The sequence below is a fragment of the Notothenia rossii genome, assembly GCF_949606895.1.
Source record: "Notothenia rossii genome assembly, chromosome: 2".
NCBI classification, from domain to species: domain Eukaryota; kingdom Metazoa; phylum Chordata; class Actinopteri; order Perciformes; family Nototheniidae; genus Notothenia; species Notothenia rossii.
This window is the reverse complement of record NC_136904.1, coordinates 3,965,763-3,986,395: the sequence shown is the minus strand read 5'-3', so window position 1 is coordinate 3,986,395 and position 20,633 is coordinate 3,965,763. Positions and strand designations below refer to the sequence as shown.

Below are 20,633 nucleotides of genomic sequence, written 5' to 3'. Positions count from 1 at the left end.
GCGATGCGCAGGATCTTGTCTCGGTCTTGGCATTTGAGCAGCCGTATCAGAACAGGACGCGGTCTCTGGTCTGCAGATGGACGGGGTCCAAAAGCCCGATGTGCCCGCTCTATTATCAGGGGCTCGGTAAAATGCTCTTGTCCTAGGGTGGCTGGGATCCAGTTTACAAAAAAGTTTACAGGATCGTTTCCCTCGCAGCTTTCCCCGAGATTAATGAACCGTATATTATTGCGTCGGCTGTGGTTCTCAAGCTGGTCGACCTTCTCCATTAAAAAGTCATTTTCTTTTCTTAAGAGAGTCCAGGTCCACCAGCTGGTCCTCTGCCGTGCCAATACGGTCTTCCGCTTCGGTTACCCGGGAGCTCAAATTATCCAGCATAGATTTCAGTCCGGAGATAGACTGATTAATTTCTGCGGTTTTGGAGTCGAGTTTACTGGAGAGAGCTTGATGGCCGTTTCTAATCTCTTGAAGGATAAGTGAGTCTCCTCCGCTCAGGTGTTGCTGTGCCGCCGCCGCCATTACACAAACTTCTTGCTCACAAGTCTCAGGAGCAATTTTCTCTATAGAGGTCAGAATTTGCTCATCAGCTGAATGTTGTTGTTTGCTCCCTGATCTCAAGTCCACGCTGCATTCGTCCGACCAGATTAAAAGTGGGTTTGGGTGTTTTTAAAGGTTTTAAAATTGAATTAAGATGGAGAGCCCCTGGGCTAGCGTCTACCTAGCTTCGCTGCATCACGTGATCCCCGGATAAGCGCATTTTTAAAACATAGTCATTGTCCATGCCGGTTTCAGTTGGATTATTTGTCACAGTTGCTCCGACGAGATCGGTCTCCCCCATTTTGTACATTATTTACGACTCTTGAATCCACATAAACATATCGGCAAAATCCGGCTTACTTTGAGCATGTGTTTTAAACAGTTTAATCCCTTTGTGAATTTGTTCCACTTCCGCGCCGTCCTTTCATTTCTTCATACAGCGGGAATCCAAATGAATTAATCCTGAGTCGCAGCTTCTAACAGGAGTCATTTGGGGGGGCTCTTGTGAAAAAAGGTTGGGAACCATTGATCTAATCAACACACTTACTTGTGTATAACATTGTTCTTCTTTGTGGGGGTCTGCCCCCAAAAAACTGTTTCAAGTCCTGAGAAAGTCAAATAAGACGGTGTGTAAAACTACACTGCCCAGCCAAAAAAAAGTAACCACTTTGATTTAGCTAGGCCAGTAGGTAAGGACTTTCCACTGGATAATAACTGCAGCGATGTATATGTTTTAGCTGAATACACGTTTTTTTAACCCTAACTGATGCAGTTAGTCACTTCTTTAATGTTTGTTCTTTCTGATGTAAAGTCAAGGTTGTAATTGTTTGCAATGAAGTTGTGGGGCGCTGAACTGTTCCTTTGATTCTTTTGATATACAGTTGCAAGAAAATGTGAACCCTTTGGAACTTCCTGGATTTCTGCATAAATTGGTCATAAAATCTGTTCTGATCTTCATCTAAGTCACAACAATAGACAAACACAGTCTGCTTAAGCTAAAACCACACAAAGAATTATATGTTTTTATTGAACACACCATGTAAACATTCACAGTGCAGGGTGGAAAAAGTATGTGAACCCTTGGATTTAATAACTGGTTGACCCTCCTTTGGCAGCAATAACCTCAACCAAACGTTTCCTATAGTTGAATATCAGACCTGCACAACGGTCAGGAGGAATTTTGGACCATTCCTCTTTACAAAAAACTGTTGCAGTGCAGCAATACTCTTGGGATGTCTGGTGTGAATGGCTCTCTTGAGGTCATGCCACAGCATCTCAATTGGGTTGAGGTCAGGACTCTGACTGGGCCGCTCCAGAAGGCGTATTTTCTTCTGTTGGAGCCATTCTGTTGTTGATTTACTTCTGTGCTTTGGGTCGTTGTCCTGTTGCATCACCCATCTTCTGTTGAGCTTCAGTTGGTGGACAGATGGCCTTAAGTTCTCCAGCTAAATGTCTTGATAAACTTGAGAATTCATTTTTCCGTCGATGATGGCAATCTGTCCAGGCCCTGAGGCAGCAAAGCAGCCCCAAACCATGATGCTCCCTCCACCATACTTCACAGTTGGGATGAGGTTTTGATGTTGGTGTGCTGTGCCTTTTTTTTTCCACACATAGCGTTGTGTGTTCCTTCCAAACAACTCAACTTTGGTTTCATCTGTCCACAGAATATTTTGCCAGTAGTGCTGTGAAACATCCAGGTGCTCTTTTGCAAACTTCAAACGTGCAGCAATGTTTTTTCTGGTCAGCAGTGGCTTCCTCCATTTTTTATGACCAACATATGCAGAAATCCAGGTAATTCCAAAGGGTTCACATACTTTTTCTTGCAACTGTACTTCTGCCAGGGGATGCCACCCCTGAAATTCTCCTGCCACCCCATGAATATTTTCCTAGATCCGCCCCCTAATCTCGCCCCTGCCCCCCGCCTCCGACGTAAGCGTGACATATGCGGTTCTTGCTTCTAGACCTACCATTTTTTGGTGCTTGGTAAGAACCGGTTTTCGGGGAAAAGAGCCGGCTCTGCAGTGGTGTGAACAGGAAAAAACGGTGCATATCAGGCTCTAGCTCCGATCCGGCCCTGGAACCGCGTTGGTGTAAAAGGGGCATGAGAGATTCAAGGCGCTCCTTACTGCCTTACTATACTTACAGAGGTAGATAATTATTCAGATCTTGCACTATATATACACAGTATATATAAATAAAAAACAACGCTGTTTTATCCAGGGGTTCCCTTGAATTTGTTTAAACAGTTCCCTTCTGTCTTTATTCATTAAAACAAGGGAATGACATGTTTATAATGTGCTGAAAAACAAAGAAATATAAGGCATTGTTTATTTTGGTACAGTCTAATAATTTTAACAAACGAGAACAGAATCAAACTGAAAACATCATAAATATCTAGATACATTAATCATTGGTTCTTCTTTTAAACCAGAACAGACTGCTAACTCAACTATCAAAACATCCCAATCAAAGTTTAAAGTCACAACATTTTATTAACCAAACTAATTATTCAAAAAACTACTCAGCAGATTAATGAACAGTGAAACTAAATTCCTTCAATGAGGCTAGCAATTAAACCCTGGAGATATAATATTTTATAAAAGGAAAAAGAAGACCATTAGAAAGTTAGTTGAAAAACAGCATAGTGAAACAATTCTTCATAGATCAGGAACCGTTACAAACATGACTTAAAGGTCCCATGTCATGCTTTTCCGGTTATTACCCGTCCCCTTGTGTGTTATGAAGGTTTTTATGCATGTAAACGGTCTGCAGAGTCAAAACCCTCAAAGTAGACCCTGTTGCGAGTAAAACTAACACAGAAAATACCTCCACAAAACGCCTCGTTGGAGATACGTCACTGTCCATTGATTCTTCCGGGTACCTCATGATGTCATGCATTACCCGGAACCAAATGGACCAATCCGTGGAGCCGTTACATTACGTCCGCGGCGCGCTACGTTAAGCCCCCGCTGATTGGTCCAAATTGACCAATCCACGGACTTCCTCACACACACACTCATTGCAGGCAGCTCTGCTGATCTCTCCTCCCTGGCTGCAGGCTGATAACAGACAGTTGGGATCGTGGCGAAATTCTCTCTGCAGACCCATTCTCACAGCGTCTATCAACCTTTTCCTTACTCAATATCAAGCCACACTTATTGTTTTTACTCCGGCTGTGACTTTGTGTGTGCTCAGGGTGAGTTTGGCTGTGTTTCGCTGTCGCTAAACAAGGAAACCACACCTCCACGGAGCTCAGTGCGATTCACAACGTCCCGACCAATCAGAGCACACTGTGCTCACAGGGAGGGTGGGGGCTTGAGCTATTGGAGCTACAACGAGCCGTTAAAGGCAGAGAGTGAAATTCAGTGAATACACGTAGTTTACAGAGATGCTGTATGAGAAACCAAATTGATTTTGGAAAATTGCACAATATAAATCTATTCTAGTAGACCTCAACAATGGAATGATCAGTGGAAATGGCCATGACATGGGACCTTTAAATTGGGAGAAACAGCATCTCTGTGGCCTTTTGTTGGCATAGTGTGAACCTAAAAAACTGTTAGTGAGACTTCAATTCAGAAAGACTCACTCGTGGACTTTAACTTATCGTCCACACGGTTCCGTCGCATTGAATCTTGCCGGTGCGTGACCAACAACCAATCACATTAATCTCACGCCCCGGACTCACAAGCACGTGGTTTGATTGGCTGCCGCTTCCGTCGATGCTTGAAAAGTTGAACTTTTCTCAACTTTCGAAGCGAGCAAAGGAGGCAAAGCGACGCGACGGAACCACAAGGCAGTTCGGCAAAGCTTAACGTCAAACTATTCAAAGTGAATGGGAAGCGTCTCCGTTGAAGGATGCAACGGAACCATGTGGACGTACCGTAAGACAGATACTTTGAGAAAAAGTTTACCCACACTCTTCACACCAGTATGGTTTTTTTTCCAGTGTGAATACACTGATGTGATTTGAGTTCACCTGATGTCTTGAACATTTTCCCACACTCTTCACACCAGTAAGGTTTTTCTCCTGTGTGAATACGGTGATGTCTTTTGAGATCACTTGATGTCTTGAACATTTTTCCACACTCTTCACACCAGTAAGGTTTTTCTCCTGTGTGAATACGGTGATGTCTTTTGAGGGCACTTGATGTCGTGAATGTTTTCAAACACTCTTCACAGCTGTACGGTTTCTCTCCCGTGTGAATACGTTGATGTGATTTGAGAGTACCTAATATAGTAAACGTTTTCCCACACTCTTCACACCAGTATGGTTTTTCTCCTGTGTGAATTCGATGATGTGTGTTGAGAGCATCTGATGTTCTGAATGTTTTCCCACACTCTTCACACCTGTACGGTTTTTCTCCTGTGTGAATGTGATCATGTATTTTGAGTTGACCTGATGTTATGAATGTTTTCCCACACTCTTCACACCTGTATGGTTTTTCTCCTGTGTGAATACGTTGATGTGATTTTAGATTACCTGATAAAGTGACCGTTTGCCCACACTCTTCACACCTGTATGGTTTTTCTCCTGTGTGAATACGTTGATGTGATTTTAGACTACCTGATTGAGTAAACGTTTTCCCACACTCTTCACAGCTGTATGGTTTTTCTCCAGTGTGAATATGTTGATGTGATTTTAGATTACCTGATTGAGTAAACGTTTTCCCACACTCTTCACAGCTGTATGGTTTTTTTCCAGTGTGAATACGTTGATGTTTTTTGAGACTACCTGATGTAGTGAAAGTTTTCCCACAATCTTCACAGCTGTGCAGTTTTCCTCCAGTATGAATATGCAGGTGGAGCTTTAAATTTCCAGATGTTGTAAAGGATTCATCACATTGCTGACAGCTGTGACGTTTCTCTCTTCCTTTCGGTTTCTAAAACAGACAGACAGAGAAGGAGAGAAAGTAAATCTAAAAAGCACGAATACATACAAATGTAACACAATAAAAACTCACTTAATACATATACAGTTAACAAAATACTACTTATACTAACGGTTTGTGTTTATTATATTTGATACAGTAATACAGCAACATTTGTAACCACAGTATATACCAGAGGTGTGGGACTCGAGTCACAGGATTGCGTGTTTCTACACGGACCCTCACTATTGCGGTAAGCATGTTGTAACTTCTGGTTGTTGTTGTCACCTCCGGGTATCCTGTGTGCCTGTTCTACTGCTGATAGCTTATATTATCTTAACTTAAAGGGGACCCATCATGCAAAATGCACTCTTGTACGTCTTTTACACATGAATATGTGTCCCCGGTGTGTCAGGGAACTCACCAAGTGTCAGAAAATACAACCCTCTCTCTTTTCCTCTATACCCAAATCTCTAAAAAAAGGGGCTGTAATGGATCTGATACAGACTGATCCAGATTTGAATTCTTTCCAACGTCACAAAAGGGGTGCTCCGCTTATTGGTCAATTCTCCACCTATCAGGGGAATGAGAGGTTGGGCCACAGCCGACCATTGCCGCTCGAAAGCGCTGGAGACGCTGTAGTACATATGTCAGGCCTGTAAGTGGCGCTGTAGTCTGCCACAAAAGCAGCGAAGAAGACTTCCCTTGCATGGTTGCCATGGTTGCCCTTCTATTTATTCTCCGCTGTGGCTCTTTTTCTCCCTCCCCGAGGCAAGCGTTTGCTCCTCCTGCTTTAAAACAAAATGAATAATGACTCTATATAATCATATGTAAAGGATCATGTGCAGCGACGCGGTCATTATGGGGAAAAGAACACAGAGCCCATCAGGAGCCCGTTGCACATTCATAATGTGCAATGTGCACATTATCCCGCTTATTACATGGCCACATTCTCAACAAAGTAACGACATGACTCCCAATATTAATTGAAATGCTTTTATGGATTTAGAAAATTATTTTATTGATTTAAAAAATAGTTTTATGTATTGATTTAAATTGACATGCATCCACTAAGAAAAATAGTCCGTTGTTACTGTTTGAACTAATGTAGCAACGGCAGGAACTGCTTCGATAGCGTTTTTGAGGAGCTTTTTGATTACAGATTTGAAAACATCGCTGCTTGCTTTAAAAGTAGCACAATTCATTACGTCAAACCTTGGAAAGTATCTAGATATCCCTGCCCTAATGCCAAAGTAACTGGCAACTGAATATGTGTCGCCGTTTGATGTCTATGTCTGGACCGCTGCGTAAAAAGGAGGGTTTCTGCCCCATCACTTCTCTTCTTACTTCTATAAGAATAAAACACGGAGGACGGAGATCTCTTTTTCTCCCCCTCTTCTCCCCGCTGCAGCCCAGCAGCTGATCTCAAAGCACGCTCCCCTCTCTTGCAGGGGGACGTGGTCAGCTGCAGCTCACAGAATCAGCCCCTGCAAAAACAGCGCTGGAAAGAGCATATAGAGTGAAATGAGGCATGGCTAAAATGCAGGATCTGTTTGGTGTTTTTAAAAAAAAAATGACTATATTTATATAATTTATATAAGTATGGCCCTACAATATATTGTTGAAATATACCATGATAGGTCCAGAGGTTTTAGCCAACTATAGACCTATTTCTAATCTTTCGTTCCTCTCAAAAATTATTGAGAAAGCAGTCGCAAAACAGTTGTGTGATTACTTAAAAAACAATGATTTATTTGAAGATTTTCTGTCTGGCTTTAGAACACATCACAGCACAGAGACAGCTCTGGTTAAAGTCACAAATGACATTCTAATAGCCTCAGACAAGGGACTTGTCTCTATTCTTGTCTTGCTCGATCTCAGTGCTGCATTTGATACTATCGACCATGATATCTTATTTTAAAGACGAGAGCACTTAGTTGGCATAAAGGGAACTGCTTTAGGCTGGTTTAGGTCCTATCTATCTGAACGCTCTCAGTTTGTATGTGTCAACAATGAATCTTCCATGCAAACCAAAGTTAGCCATGGAGCCACAGGGCTCAGTGCTCGGACCTATTTTGTTCACATTATATATGCTTCCGTTAGGCAATATTATAAGGAATCATTCTGTAAATGTTCATTGTTATGCGGATGATACTCAACTATATTTATCAATCAAGCCTGATGAAATTAATCATCTAAATAAGATTCAAGACTGCCTCAAGGACTTAAAAACGCGGATGACCTTAAACTTTTTGATGTTAAACAAAAAACTGAAATTATTGTACTTGGCCCGAAGAATCTACGAAACAAATGATCTAAAGATATACTAACTATGGATGGCATTAATTTGGCCTCCAGTGAGACTGTAAGGAATCTTGGTGTTATATTTGATCAGGATTTATCCTTTAACGCCCACATAAAATCAATTTCAAGGACCGTCTACTTCCATCTGCGTAACATTGCAAAAATCAGACATATCTTGCCTCAAAACGATGCAGAGAAACTAGTCCACGCATTTGTTACTTCAAGGCTGGATTATTGTAACTCCTTATTATCAGGGTGTACCAAGAAGTCAGTCAAGTCGCTTCAGCTGATTCAAAATGCTGCAGCTCGTGTACTAACCAGAGTTAGGAAAAGGGACCACATTACTCCTGTTCTGGCTGCCTTACACTGGCTCCCTATAGAACACAGGATAGAATTTTAAATTCTTCTTCTCGCCTACAAAGCCCTTAATGGGCAGGCACCATCTTACCTTAAAGAACTCATTATACCCTACTGTCCTACTAGGGCATTGCGTTCCAAGAATGCAGGGTTGTTGGTTGTTCCTAGAGTCTCTAAAAGTACAAAGGGAGCCAGAGCCTTTTCTTATCAAGCTCCCCATTTGTGGAATCAGCTTCCAGTTTGTGTTCGTACGGCAGACACCCTATCCGTTTTTAAGAGTGTGCTTAAGACCTTCCTTTTTGATAAAGCTTATAGTTAGGGCTGATTAGATTCAGCCCCTAGTTTTGCTGCTATAGGCTTAGTTTGTCGGGGGACATCTTACTTCTTCCTTCTCTCTGTCTATACCTGTGTACTCTCATGTTCCGATTAACCCAGCTTCCCTACATTTATTTCTTTTTGGTGTCTATATACGCCGGCATCCGGAGTCATGGCTAATCCTGTTGCTGTGGTCCTGAGTCCTAGATTGCGAGCCCTGGATCTTGAGTCGTGGCTGTGTCTGTTGCTGTGGTCCTGGATCATAAGTCCTGGATGGATATCCTCGTGGATTCATCTTCTTATTATACACACATGCATTTCCAAACATTTGGACTACCTATGTTGCAAATGTATTATTTTTTCAATATACACACGGCATCTATTGCACGTCTGTCCGTCCTGGGAGAGGGATCCCTCCTCTGTTGCTCTCCCTGAGGTTTCTCCCATTTTTCCCTTTGAACTGTGGGTTTTCTCTGGAAGTGTTTCCTTGTACGATGTGAGGGCCTAAGGACAGAGGGTGTCGTATTGTCATACTGATATTCTGTACAAACTGTGAAGTCCACTGAGACAAATGTAACATTTGTGATTTTGGGCTATATAAATAAACATTGATGACTTGACTGGAGTCACATATTTTTTGACTTGAGACTTCACTAACATTGATAAAAGTCTTGATTTCACTTTGACTTGGTATTCATGACTTGAGACTTGACTTAGGCTTGAGACAGATGACTCCAAAAGACTTTACTTTTTAAAATAAAATATTTGCATTTGTATTGTACGAAGCCCCAAAAGGGCAATGAAAAAAATGAAAAAAGAGAAGTTACTGGTGCGCCAAGTAGGAAGTGGAGCGCACAGGAGACAACCGTTTCATTGCAGACTGTTATGTTTATGTGGGGAAATGGCAGTGCATACAATATTTGAGATATATTTAGAACTCTGACTTCATTTTAGGGACATTTCGGCCAGGAGAGATATTTGTTTAAGCACCAAATCGGCAAAACAGGAGAGTCTGTGAACCAGTCTGCTTTGATCTATGAATTCATGTCCGTGACTCTCACAGTATCTGCTGCCCACGGCTGTTTTATAGAAGGAAAACCTCCTTCACTTCATGAAATCTCTGCAGCACCAGGAGGCAGTAACATGTAACTCAGCAGAATCTGAGAAGAGCAGCACCAGCTGCAAAGAGCTGTGCCTTTTACTGTTTACTTCACTGTGTTACCTTAATTAGAACAGCTAAAGAGCGACCGCAGGCTGCAACGCTTTAACCACACGCACTCTACACACACATCGAACTGCCCGATTATTCCCCCTAGTACTCCTTTTATGAAGGAGATGTCCCGTCAATGTTACAGATGCAGGTTCAAAGCTGAATTAGGTTCAAAGGTGAATTATTGCGTCATTGTTTGCGTCATGACGTGCACATAACTGGTGCGCAGGTGCACATAACTGAGGCGCAGGTACACAGAGAGAGAGAGAGAGAGAGAGAGAGAGAGAGAGAGAGAGAGAGAGAGAGAGAGAGAGAGAGAGAGAGAGAGAGAGATTTGCGAGTTGCATATGAACTCAGGGCCGGCCCGTAGCACTGGCGTTATAGATGTTCGCATCGGGCGCCAGATCTGGGGGGGGCGTTGCGCTGGCAGTTCTGGGAGGGAAAAAAACATTTTTGACCGTTGGTGCTCATCCTAATTTGAGGCCTTGATGTAACAAAATTCATAATTAAGTAAATGTGATACCCTTTTCACCCCGGTTACACTTTTCATTTGCCCTGTACGATGGGCGCTGTAAGAGATGAAAATTGGGGATGTTGGCTTATCTGGCGCCCGCAGCTCACAGCCAAAATTCGAGTGAGCGAGGGAGAGAGGGAGGGTGCACCGGTACCCGGCGCTGTTGTTATTAGAATCTGGTGCTAGCTGCTCTAACGGATATAAGAAGATGTTTCTACAATAATGTGGAGGGAGAGTCCTCTCCAGTCAGACTGAGAGGCTGATAACTACAGCTCAGTGAGGTAAAGGACTCTTGAGTGTTTAGATAGTTAACTTTAGTCTAAGTTCAAACGGTTTGGTCACAATTTATGTAAATACATATTTCCAAGGCACTCCTTTATAATTATTGGGATAAACAGGTTTGAAATCATTTCAATATAGGACAGTAACCAAAAATATCCTTTAAAACTGGAGATAAAAAAAAAATGCATAAATAAATAAATGTTAAATAGGTAAAATAAGATATGAATGAACAACTAAAATAAAATAAGTTACACTCATTTTCTATTGGCTATGGTAGGTTATTGGTTATGTTCACATACTTATTTGATAACATCCACTTGTCTAAGATGACAACAGAGACTTTCGACCCAAAACCAGCTGTTGACTTGTGGGTGCAAGCAGCTAATCGCAGACTCAACCAGAGAGAAATAAGTAGGCCTACATCATCAGCTACCATGTCTGACAGAGAGGAAGACAGTGAGGAGAACAGTGAGGAGGAGGGTAGTGATGACAGCTTGTAGGATTACTGGTCGTGCTAATGTTGTCTTGTGTTCACCTCTGTGTGTTCAGTGCTGTGTGTCTGGCAAATAAAGACCCCCTCAAAAGGTACGGTTTATTTCATTTTAAGGATGAGCACCAAGCAACATCTCCAGGTGCTCCTTTGAGAACCAGGGCAAAAAAGTGATGCGCACCCCTGTTTATATAAGTGTTTTTTATAAGTGTGTGGTCACGTTCTCGTCACTTTGCTCAGCGCTACTGCTTGTTACAACTTGTATTCGCCATACTCGCCATGAACTGCTATTGCTCAGCTTAATGTCGACCCCCTCCAATGTAAGCGTGACGTATTTGGTTCTTGGATCTTGCCAGGTTGCCGAGTGGGGCCAGCTGAGAGAATAGACCAGACTCCAGCAACGGTAAATTGTGTCTAGAGTGTGCCATCTAGTGGGATCAACTGAAATGCCGGGTATTGCAGGAAAAAGGCAAAATGAATGCGGTCTTTACTATAATTTGGACAATTTTGTACCAATATTCGGCGGGTCAAACTTCAAAAACAAACAATGGATGTGTTTTATGGATATTTATCCATTATGAAAGTAGATTTAGTTGTGTTAGGAGTGAGATAGAGATTATTATCTAATATATGCATCAAATGAAGCATTGTATGAAGTCTGCTGATGATCAGAGGCTGTTGTTGGGGCTGCATAAACGTTTTTTTATTTTTGTTTTGTAGGCAGACCATGCAGGCCTCAGAGAGTTAATCCGATCACGTGATCGGGGATCGGAGCCGATCATGTGGTTTTCAAAAGATCGTAATTGGGAGAAAAAAATCGGGGATCGGGATTTTTTATTTATTTAAAAAAAAAAATGTAATACTTTTTTTAATTTTTTATTCAATGTTACAAAACAAAAATGACCATGTTCAAGTCTTAAAGTCATCCTGAGGCCTTATTTTTGGTTTCGAATTACAAAACATCATTTATGTGTTGCTTCTTTGGGGCTTGTTTTCATAGACCTGGTTGCTTATTTCTCTCAAATCTGGCAACAGAGTGGGCAGGGCGCTGTGTCTAATTGTAGCAGCAAGCTAACGAGTACTGATAAGCTTTATTTTGTTTTGATCCAACGCTGCACAACTAAACTGATCCAATGCTGCTGTGAAAGAAATAAGCTATATCCATGTTGGATAGAATATCCTATTTAAATAAAAAAATAACCTTAAGGGACAGCTTGAATGCTTTTTTTCTTTTTTTTCTCTTAATGCATTGCACAAAGATCGGATCGGGAAAAATCGGTATCGGCAAATTGTCAAAATCAAATGATCGGAATCGGATCGGGAGCAAAAAAAGGTGATCGGGACATCCCTACCTGCAACCATAGTTTTACTGTATTTTATTTAGAAAATCCACAGCGGAGGTTTGTCGTGAGACCCCCCAATCGGGGTCTCACGACCCCCACTTTGGGAACACCTGCTCTAGTCCTGCATCGGATCGGGTACCCGACGGGTGACCCGCAAAAAAGGTGATTCGCGGGTGGTATTTTTTCAAACGCTTTTTTCCGGTTTCGGTTCTGGGTAAAACAAAGATGATGCGGGTCGGGTCGCGGGTGTTGCATAATAAATATATTAAAATAATAATAATTTAGTTTAATGTTTAAATCCTCAGACCTCTCTTACGCGGGACCGCGCATAATCATAACCTCTGCAGCACATCAATCTGCTGCTGAGCGCACCACATTCGAAATGGCTGAGGTGAAGCTCTCTAGCGGAGAATACAGCATTTTCAATAACACTTCCTCAAGAGCGAAATCCAACGTCTGGGAGGCTTTTGGTGTCATCCTAGATGGAGAAATATGCAATTGTTAATAATTGCACGTTTTCACTGCTCATATATAGGCTATGCGGGTTCGGGTCGGGTTGCGGATCTTGTGCCGACGGGTTGGGTCGGATTGCGGAACTAATTGGCAATATGTGCGGGTAGCGGGGCGGGTTCGGTATTGCACGTCGCGGGTGCAGGGCGGGTCTTAAAATCCGACCCGTGCAGGACTCTGCTCTACACTACCTTGAAGAAGAGGGTTTCCTCAACATTGGCAATGCTACACACCTCTTCTGTTGCCATTATGTGTTCCTGCAATGGCTTCAAGATGATCTGGACACATTCCGCAGTGGCTGGGCAAATCATCCTATAAGAACAGAAGGCCATATGACCCCAAAACAGCTGGGACGAATCCATTACCCAATTACAGTTCCTGATAACAAGGAGGTAACTTTGTCAGATGTGTACAACTTCAATGCTTTCAATAGTATTGATCCCTCAGCCACTCAAAAACTGAAACCGCTATCCATGCTCTTGCAAACACCTACCAACTCCATTGAAACTTCCCCTGTATTTTCAGCCCAGAGCACCCTTTTAAGAGAGCATAGGTGGCTATAAAGCCTCAGTTCTCCGTCAGAAAGGGCTATCTGACAGTAAGGTAAAGCGGTAAAACAGTTATACTGTATGGCACAAGTTTGGATGGGTCAAATGCATAAGAAAGGTTTCCTGCTGATAAAATGTAATTTCTCTTACCATTACACGTGGGAACAATTCATATTTAACTGAGTGACTGACAAAAGTGTAGGTCAGAATAAGAGCATTTGAACATTTGCTAAACAACATGGGCAGTGGTTTAGGGCTTATATTCCTAGAAAATGAGTTACAGTATGTGAAAACAGAAAGATAAATGAGTAGGAGCATACAGATTTCAAAAGCCCAGTAAGGTGCCCACCTTACTGCTGCTGTCTATAAAGATAATTAATACCGCAAATAAATGAGGCTTTCTATTTCCATTGTTTTTACGGTGTGGATATTCCTCAGATTGAGTGGGAGAACAGTGGATTGCTCCTGATGGCCACTCTAGTGTCATTGTCCCAGACATAGAGAGCCCACTGACTGATGGACAAATGGCTGCTTTAAGAGAAGCTTTTGACCCATGAGCTGCATCCCAGTCCTTTGGCTGGGATATCTACATTGCTGCCGTTCAATTTTGTGAGCAGGTTCTATCTGATGATTGAGAAAGAGGGCTTAGGTATTTTTCTCAAATGTATCCAAATATGGCACAAACATCCACTTCGCCTTTGTTTCCTTGTTATTTTACAGATGTATGTTTTTTTTATGGCAGACAAATGTTCTGCTTTTGGAATCTTCACATTTTATAGGAAAAATAATAATAAATTAACATTTGAAGAATGACAAATGTTCTTTTGTTTTTTGTTATGCGAACAATAGTGATGTCAGATTTGATCAGACACATAAAATATTAAAGCAACAGTTGCTCAATTCATAAAATGGGACAGATAATCTAAAAAAAGTCACATTTCATCTTGATTCATATTTGATCACCGCTGCCTATTTTATTAGTTTCTTGGAAATAATGAGCACGATTGACAGGTTGACTCACTACCCTCAGCTCTGATTGGTCGAAAATGATTTATTTCAAACCAATAAGGTGTAGACTATGCCATGTTATGGATATGCTACTCTTTACTGGACCACCACACTTTACCCTCCCTAACATTCTTGCCCCACAGCCAGTGGCGGTTCTACGGGGTGGCAGCTGCCACCTCAGAAAAATGCCTTGCCACCCCAGCTGCCACCCCAGTTGGCAACTTTAAAGTTGTGGCTCATTGGACATTTATGAGAGCAAATCTCTAATGTCCGAGTGCAGGTGAATGCAGCACAAGACGCAAGCCTTGTAACCCCTCCCCCTCCTGGCCCGAGCTTGGAAATAGGATTGGCGGCGATTTCATTTGAACGGGGGGACAGCGAAAAACGAGAAGAATTTTGGATCCAAGTAAACGGAAGGAATAAGGTATTTGCGGTCAGGGTATGGCTGGGGTAGGCTACAGGCAGCTATACCAAGAAATGGCTTAGCCCCACCATGAACAATGATGTTAAAGTAAGCAAAATAAAGTCCACCAACTCGCGGAGTAAATTGCACTGACAGCAGTTAGTAAGATTGATTTCAGTAGCCACTTGTCACCGAAGACTAGAAACGGTTTTGAACTTTTGTCACGTAGTGATCGTCTTCTCAATAGAACATCTTTGATAATGTCTTCTGGCCAATCAGAATCACGATAACGGCGTGGTGTTGCTGCAGGAAGTCCCGACGGAGAATACTTTTGCTGTAGTACATCTCTATATACATCGATACAACATTAAGTGTTGATAGAAATCAACACGTAATGAAATAAGACCCCACGGTTTGATGATTGATAGGTGTGTGGGCTGTCTTTCATTTTGACACACAGAACAATGGGGGCTATCCACATCCACCCTTACGGCCCGTCTACACTACAGGCATGAAAAAATCTTGGAGCTGGGCGTGTATGAAGCTTGGCGATTTTTTGCGAGCAACCAATCACATGAATCTCCCGCCCCCGACATACAAAGCAATAGCAATGTTAAAACGAAGTAAACTGGATATAAACTCTCCAAACAGGCGAAAAAACGACCAGTTTCACCCACTGTCTCTGCCACCTCCCTCCATGCCTGGTTCCTCCGGTTTGTATCCCGGTAAATAGTTCCGGTCGTAAAGAACCGGGTGATTTGCTACCGTAATATCTCGTTTGGAATATGAGGAAATGAACTGCGGTCTGGCTCTCCCAGCTTGCACGCGGTTTGATTGGCTGCGCTTGCACTGGCGGGATTTGCATAAACGGGATTTCATTGGCTGATGCCAAGCATCGAGCCTCAAAAGTTGAACATTGTTCAACTTTTGATGCCGATAGATGCTCGTGATGCTTGCAAAGCCATGCCATGCTCCCCACAATGCAGTTCGGCGAAGATTAAAAATCTTCTACGTCACCCCATTCAAGTGAATGGGCGAAGCGTTGAAAGCATTTTTTGATGCCTGTAGTGTAGACGTACCGTTATCCACAAAGTAAAGTAATTCACACAGCCTCTCCCCTCTTCTCTCTGTGAGGAGCAGCAGGTTCAGCTTTCAGAACAAAGTAACCAAAAACTAAGATGGCATTAATTTTTTTAAATATGTCGTGGGGTAATAGATTTATTTATTTTTCTTCTCAAGAGACTACCAGAATGTGTATTTTATGTTAGTATTTCAAAAAATCTCCTGGGGGAAAATCCCCCCAGACCCCCCTGCAGGGGTTGGGTTTTCAGCATGTCAGCTCTTTCACCTTTGGGGAAATTGCAGGATTGGCTCCAGGTCGCCCTTTTTATTTACTACAAGAGAAATGTGCCTTTTTATTTCATAAAGTTCCATTTGGATTGAGACAAAGAAATAATCGAAACCTCACGCGTGGCGTTTCAATGTCAAGGGGAGCGTGTATTTAATTGCAAATACTGATTTGAGAGCCCCACCACTGTATGGGTTAGCCGGCCCTACCATAGATTACCCAACACAAATACTCTGGCGCCGCCACTGTTTGCGGTCTACAATGACAGAGAAGAGTCTGTCAAGTTTGGCTGTATTCAGCATTGAATCAAAACGCACCGTATCTTTAAATCGTTTGTGAGGCGTTTTGCTGATCAAGATGGTAATCGCCACATTCAGCTGTTATAGGCATGCCAACTTGATGCTCTGCTCACGGATGAGTCGATGAGAATAATAATCTGTTAAAATGATGACCTTACGTGTGTAAATATATTTTTACTTCTTTGTGGGGGTCTGCCCCCAAAAAACAGTTTTAAGTCCTGAGAAAGTTAAATCAGACGGTGTGTAAAACTTCACTGCCCAGCCAACAGAAAGTAACCACTTTGATTTAGTTAGGCCAGTAGGTAAGGGCTTTCCACTGGATAATAACTGCAGCGATGTATGTTTGAGCTGAATACACGTTTTTTTAACCCTAACTGATGCAGTTAGTCACTTCTTTCATGTTTGTTCTTTCTGATGTAAAGTCAAGGTTTTAAGTGTTTGCAATGAAGTTGTGGAGCGCTGAACTGTTCCTTTGATTCTTTTGAATTATGATAGTAATGACTGATCTTTCAAATTTGAAGGAGGGTGAGCAAGCATCTTGAGGAACATTCATCATTAACTCCTCCAAAAAATATAGTTTATTTAATAATAACACTGAATATGTGAATCATAACAGTGATTGACAGCTGATAGGAATAATATGATTGTTAATATTATCATATTCATACACACATCGATGAGACAGTTAATTAATGTACTTACTGCAGCAGTCTACATAGATTTGGTACCCCTGCTGGTCTAAGAGTGAAACCAACTCATTCAGGTAAAATGCATTACATTACGTGTGCCACCTTATATATTTATATGTAAGGCTTTACTGATGTGCCACAATAATGTCACCTAATGTTATTGATTTAAAATATCAATATTGTGGCTTTCCAAGTTAACATTGATTGATATGACTGCGATTAAATCAGCATATACTTCTGCCAGGGGATGCCACCCCTGAAATTCTCCTGCCACCCTCTTGCCACCCCGTGAATATTTGTCTAGATCCGCCCCTGCCCACAGCTAATCCTGATCAGCAGTCAGGACCTACCTTCTGTAACTGCTGCACTACTTGCAGATGGTCCAGGCATTGCTGCTTGTTCTTCAATGACAGTAGTCCTATCAATCACCTCATTTCCTGCACTGCCAACATTCACAACATACTTTTTCTACACTTATATTCTATTTGTTAGACTGATTTAATGTTTTAAATGTGTTGGTTATTGAAAAAGGTATATACACAATATATACCTTTCCCCATATGAAGCAGCGTGTGCCTCAATGGAGTCAGCTAGAAACATTTCCCTGTACAGAGGACAGGGCTGCTGCACTGGTGCTCTGAAATTTAAGTCAGCAAAGATGAACAAAAATCTGAGGTCAGCAAGAACCACTGCATTAAGTCATGACTGTATTTTCCAACAAGCCATTTGTCCTTACCATGAATTGTGATTTTAGGGCATCTGCGTGTAATGATAATGGAAATGAATTAATTTGTAGATGTTATCTTACCCTGCTCACAAACATACCACTTCCACACAGAATGGGAGGAAGAATATTTTTTGGTTATGTCACATTCAAAGTGCATTTGCCTTATTTGTAAAGCAAGTGTTGCTCTGCCAAAGAAAGGTAACGTGGAGAGGCATTATCGGAGTGTTCACAAGGGATATGATAGCGACTTCCCTCCGAGTAGCGAGTTGAGAGAGAGAAAGGTGAGGGAACTTAAATCACAATTAGCTGGACAGCAGTCACTTATCTTAAAGCCGACATCCACCACAAAGGCAGCCACTGAAGCATCTCTACGAGTGAGTCACGCTACATAAAAAGTCATTTCAAGATGGAGATGGTGAAAGAAGCCTTCGTAGAAGCAGCAGACGCCTTGTTTCAGGATTACACAAACAAAACAGAAATAGTAGACACTGGTCTAGATGACGAGGAGTGGCTGTTAGATCTGGCGTTTTTAACAGACATAACACACATGTTAAATGAGATGAACTTGGAGCTACAAGGGAAAGACAGAACTGTGGTTGACATGATCAGCTCAGTTAATGCCTTCAAACGAAGACTGCATCTGCTGTGTTCAAAGCTGCAGCGCAAAGATTTGGCCAACTTCCAAAACATCGCCTCTGAGCTGGAGAAGCAAGGGAAGGACAGTGCGCTCCTTGAAAGTGTGCGCTAGACAGAGCAAGTCAATAACATTACATCTAACTTCGAAAAACGCTTCCCGAGCCAATCGCCACATTCATGTGCTATCCGTTTAGTGAAGACTATGATATTGATTCGCTGGCCCAAAACATCCGAGCAGTGTTTCACCTGAACCCGTCTGCGCTGGAGGATGAGATGTTGTCGCTGCAGGCCGACATTCAGTTGAAGTCGCGTACCCATGCCGGACAGCTTTGGAACTTATTCACAGTTGAAAAGTATCCAAACGTCAGAAAATGTGCCACCTCACTGACCTCACTCTTCGGCTCGACTTATTTATGCAAGTCAGCCTTCTCCCAAATGAAGGTAGTGAAGTCGAAATACTGTTCCGCCTTAACTGATGAACATTTGGAGGCCTGCTTGAGAATATGATAGGGACCAGCCTAAATATATTGAATTGTGTTTTGTTTTGCAGCATTATATCAGGGCCATGGAGAGTGGTTTCTTAGCCTGCTTGTTTTTATGTGTTTCTTAACAGAGAGAGAGAGACAGAGAGACCGAGACAGAGAGAGATGTTAGCGTGCCTATTGGACCTATGTATATCATTATTACTTTGAGAGACTGTTCATATGACCCATTTGAGTCTGGTGTCTAATTTGAGTGTTCTACTCGTTTATTGTATTCCTTGTACTTATATTTGTGTTTTATGTTTAAGATTTCAGGACCATGGAGAGTGGTTTCTTAGCCCGCTTGTTATGTATTTCTTAACACAGAGAGAGAGATAGATTAACATGCCTTCTTATGTTTACGTATTCAGGTATTTGTTTCTGTTCAAGAACCCAAATAGAGTTGTTGTAGTTATTCCATGTATAAATTAAATGTGCCCTAGAGTATGTTAGGTCCACTCACAAATAAAGCAGGTTCACATGGATAGGATACTAGATACGTTTGCCAGGCATTATAAACTAGACATTTTTCTTGGATTGCACCATAGTCCTGACCATAGATATTTTGTTAGAAAGGCAGGAAAGTGGATTCGAATTGAGAACTATTTCCATTGCGGAGGGCCCACAGACCCCCTGTTTTGTCCCCCCCACACACTTCTCAAACCAAAGTAACTTCCCCCCCCCTGCACCGATCTCCATCATCGGACCACCCTCATCCCGCCCTGGCAGCACCCCCCCAAAGCAGTAAACCTATAGGGGAAACACTGCATAGGTATATGTGGGTGTTCCCAAATGAAAGAAGTTTGTCTAATCTTAATTTAGTGCTAAATGCTGTCGGATTGCACCCGAACGAACCACACACACACACACACACACACACACACACACACACACACACACACACACACACACACACACACACACACACACACACACACACACACACACACACACACACACACACACACACACACACACACACACACACACACACACACACACACACACACACACACACACACACACACACACACACACACACACACACACACACACAGGTTCTTCAGTCTTTCTTCTCCTTGATAAAACGCTTCCGTTAAAACACACTAATCTCCCTTTAATGCCTTTACTTATGTTTTCCGATCAGATACTCCGACCTCTGATACAACAATGTTCTAACCACAGTAAGTACAGTAATGTTCTAACCATATTGTGCATTAATTTTGTAATTTCTAAACAGTTTGTGATCTTTCATTTGGGGATAACAGTGTTAGGAATATATTGTGATGAAGTGCACACTGACCTGAGCTCCAGGGGTCTTTTTGTCCTCCTTCATGCTGCTCTGAGTGCTCCTTCTCCGGCTGTGTCTCTGAAATAATCAACACAACTACAGCTGACACAAAACAAGATAACTCAATACAACCGACAGAGATAACAAAAACACATCTACAGCAATTTCTTAGGTTCACACACACACGTTACCTCTCTCTCTGTCTCTCCTCTTCGTCCTGGTTCTTCAGTCTTTCTTCTCCTTGATAAAACACTTCCGTTAAAAACACACTTATCTCCCTTTAATGCCTTTACTTATGTTTACCGATTAGCAACGTGGTATAAAATGCTACAAACAAAGAACGGGAGGCAACCAACACACGGTTTAACGGATAAAAGCACGGATAAATCACTCTACAAGGATAAACTAACTCTTTGTATGTGTTTTAAAA

The 20,633-nt window shown here is 42.1% G+C and overlaps 3 protein-coding genes across 5 annotated transcripts in view; 1 reads left to right on the top strand and 2 right to left on the bottom strand.

Moving 5' to 3' along the window:
• LOC307028548 (uncharacterized protein) overlaps positions 1-20,523 on the bottom strand; it is a 72,193-nt gene extending 51,670 nt beyond the window's left edge. The window contains exons 1-2 of one of the 2 annotated variants that reach the window (XM_079663669.1): positions 20,395-20,523; positions 20,216-20,281 (exon numbers count right to left, since the gene is read on the bottom strand). In XM_079663669.1, the coding sequence (XP_079519795.1) occupies positions 20,216-20,248 (33 nt within the window). In that variant the 5' untranslated portion in view covers positions 20,249-20,281; positions 20,395-20,523. Of the gene's footprint in view, positions 1-20,215; positions 20,298-20,394 lie in introns of those variants that run through there. The other variant, XR_013805027.1, reaches the window with a different exon arrangement.
• The window catches only part of LOC307028545 (uncharacterized protein), a 151,682-nt gene that overhangs the window by 78,565 nt on the left and 52,484 nt on the right, over positions 1-20,633 (top strand). The gene's annotated exons all lie outside the window — the stretch shown is intronic.
• Positions 2,852-20,633, bottom strand: part of LOC307028544 (uncharacterized protein) — a 143,189-nt gene continuing 125,407 nt past the window's right edge. For both annotated transcript variants that reach the window (XM_079663654.1, XM_079663655.1), the window contains exon 3: positions 2,852-5,420. In XM_079663654.1, coding sequence (XP_079519780.1) covers positions 4,461-5,420 — 960 coding nt within the window. In that variant the 3' untranslated portion in view covers positions 2,852-4,460. The remainder of the gene's footprint in view (positions 5,421-20,633) is intronic.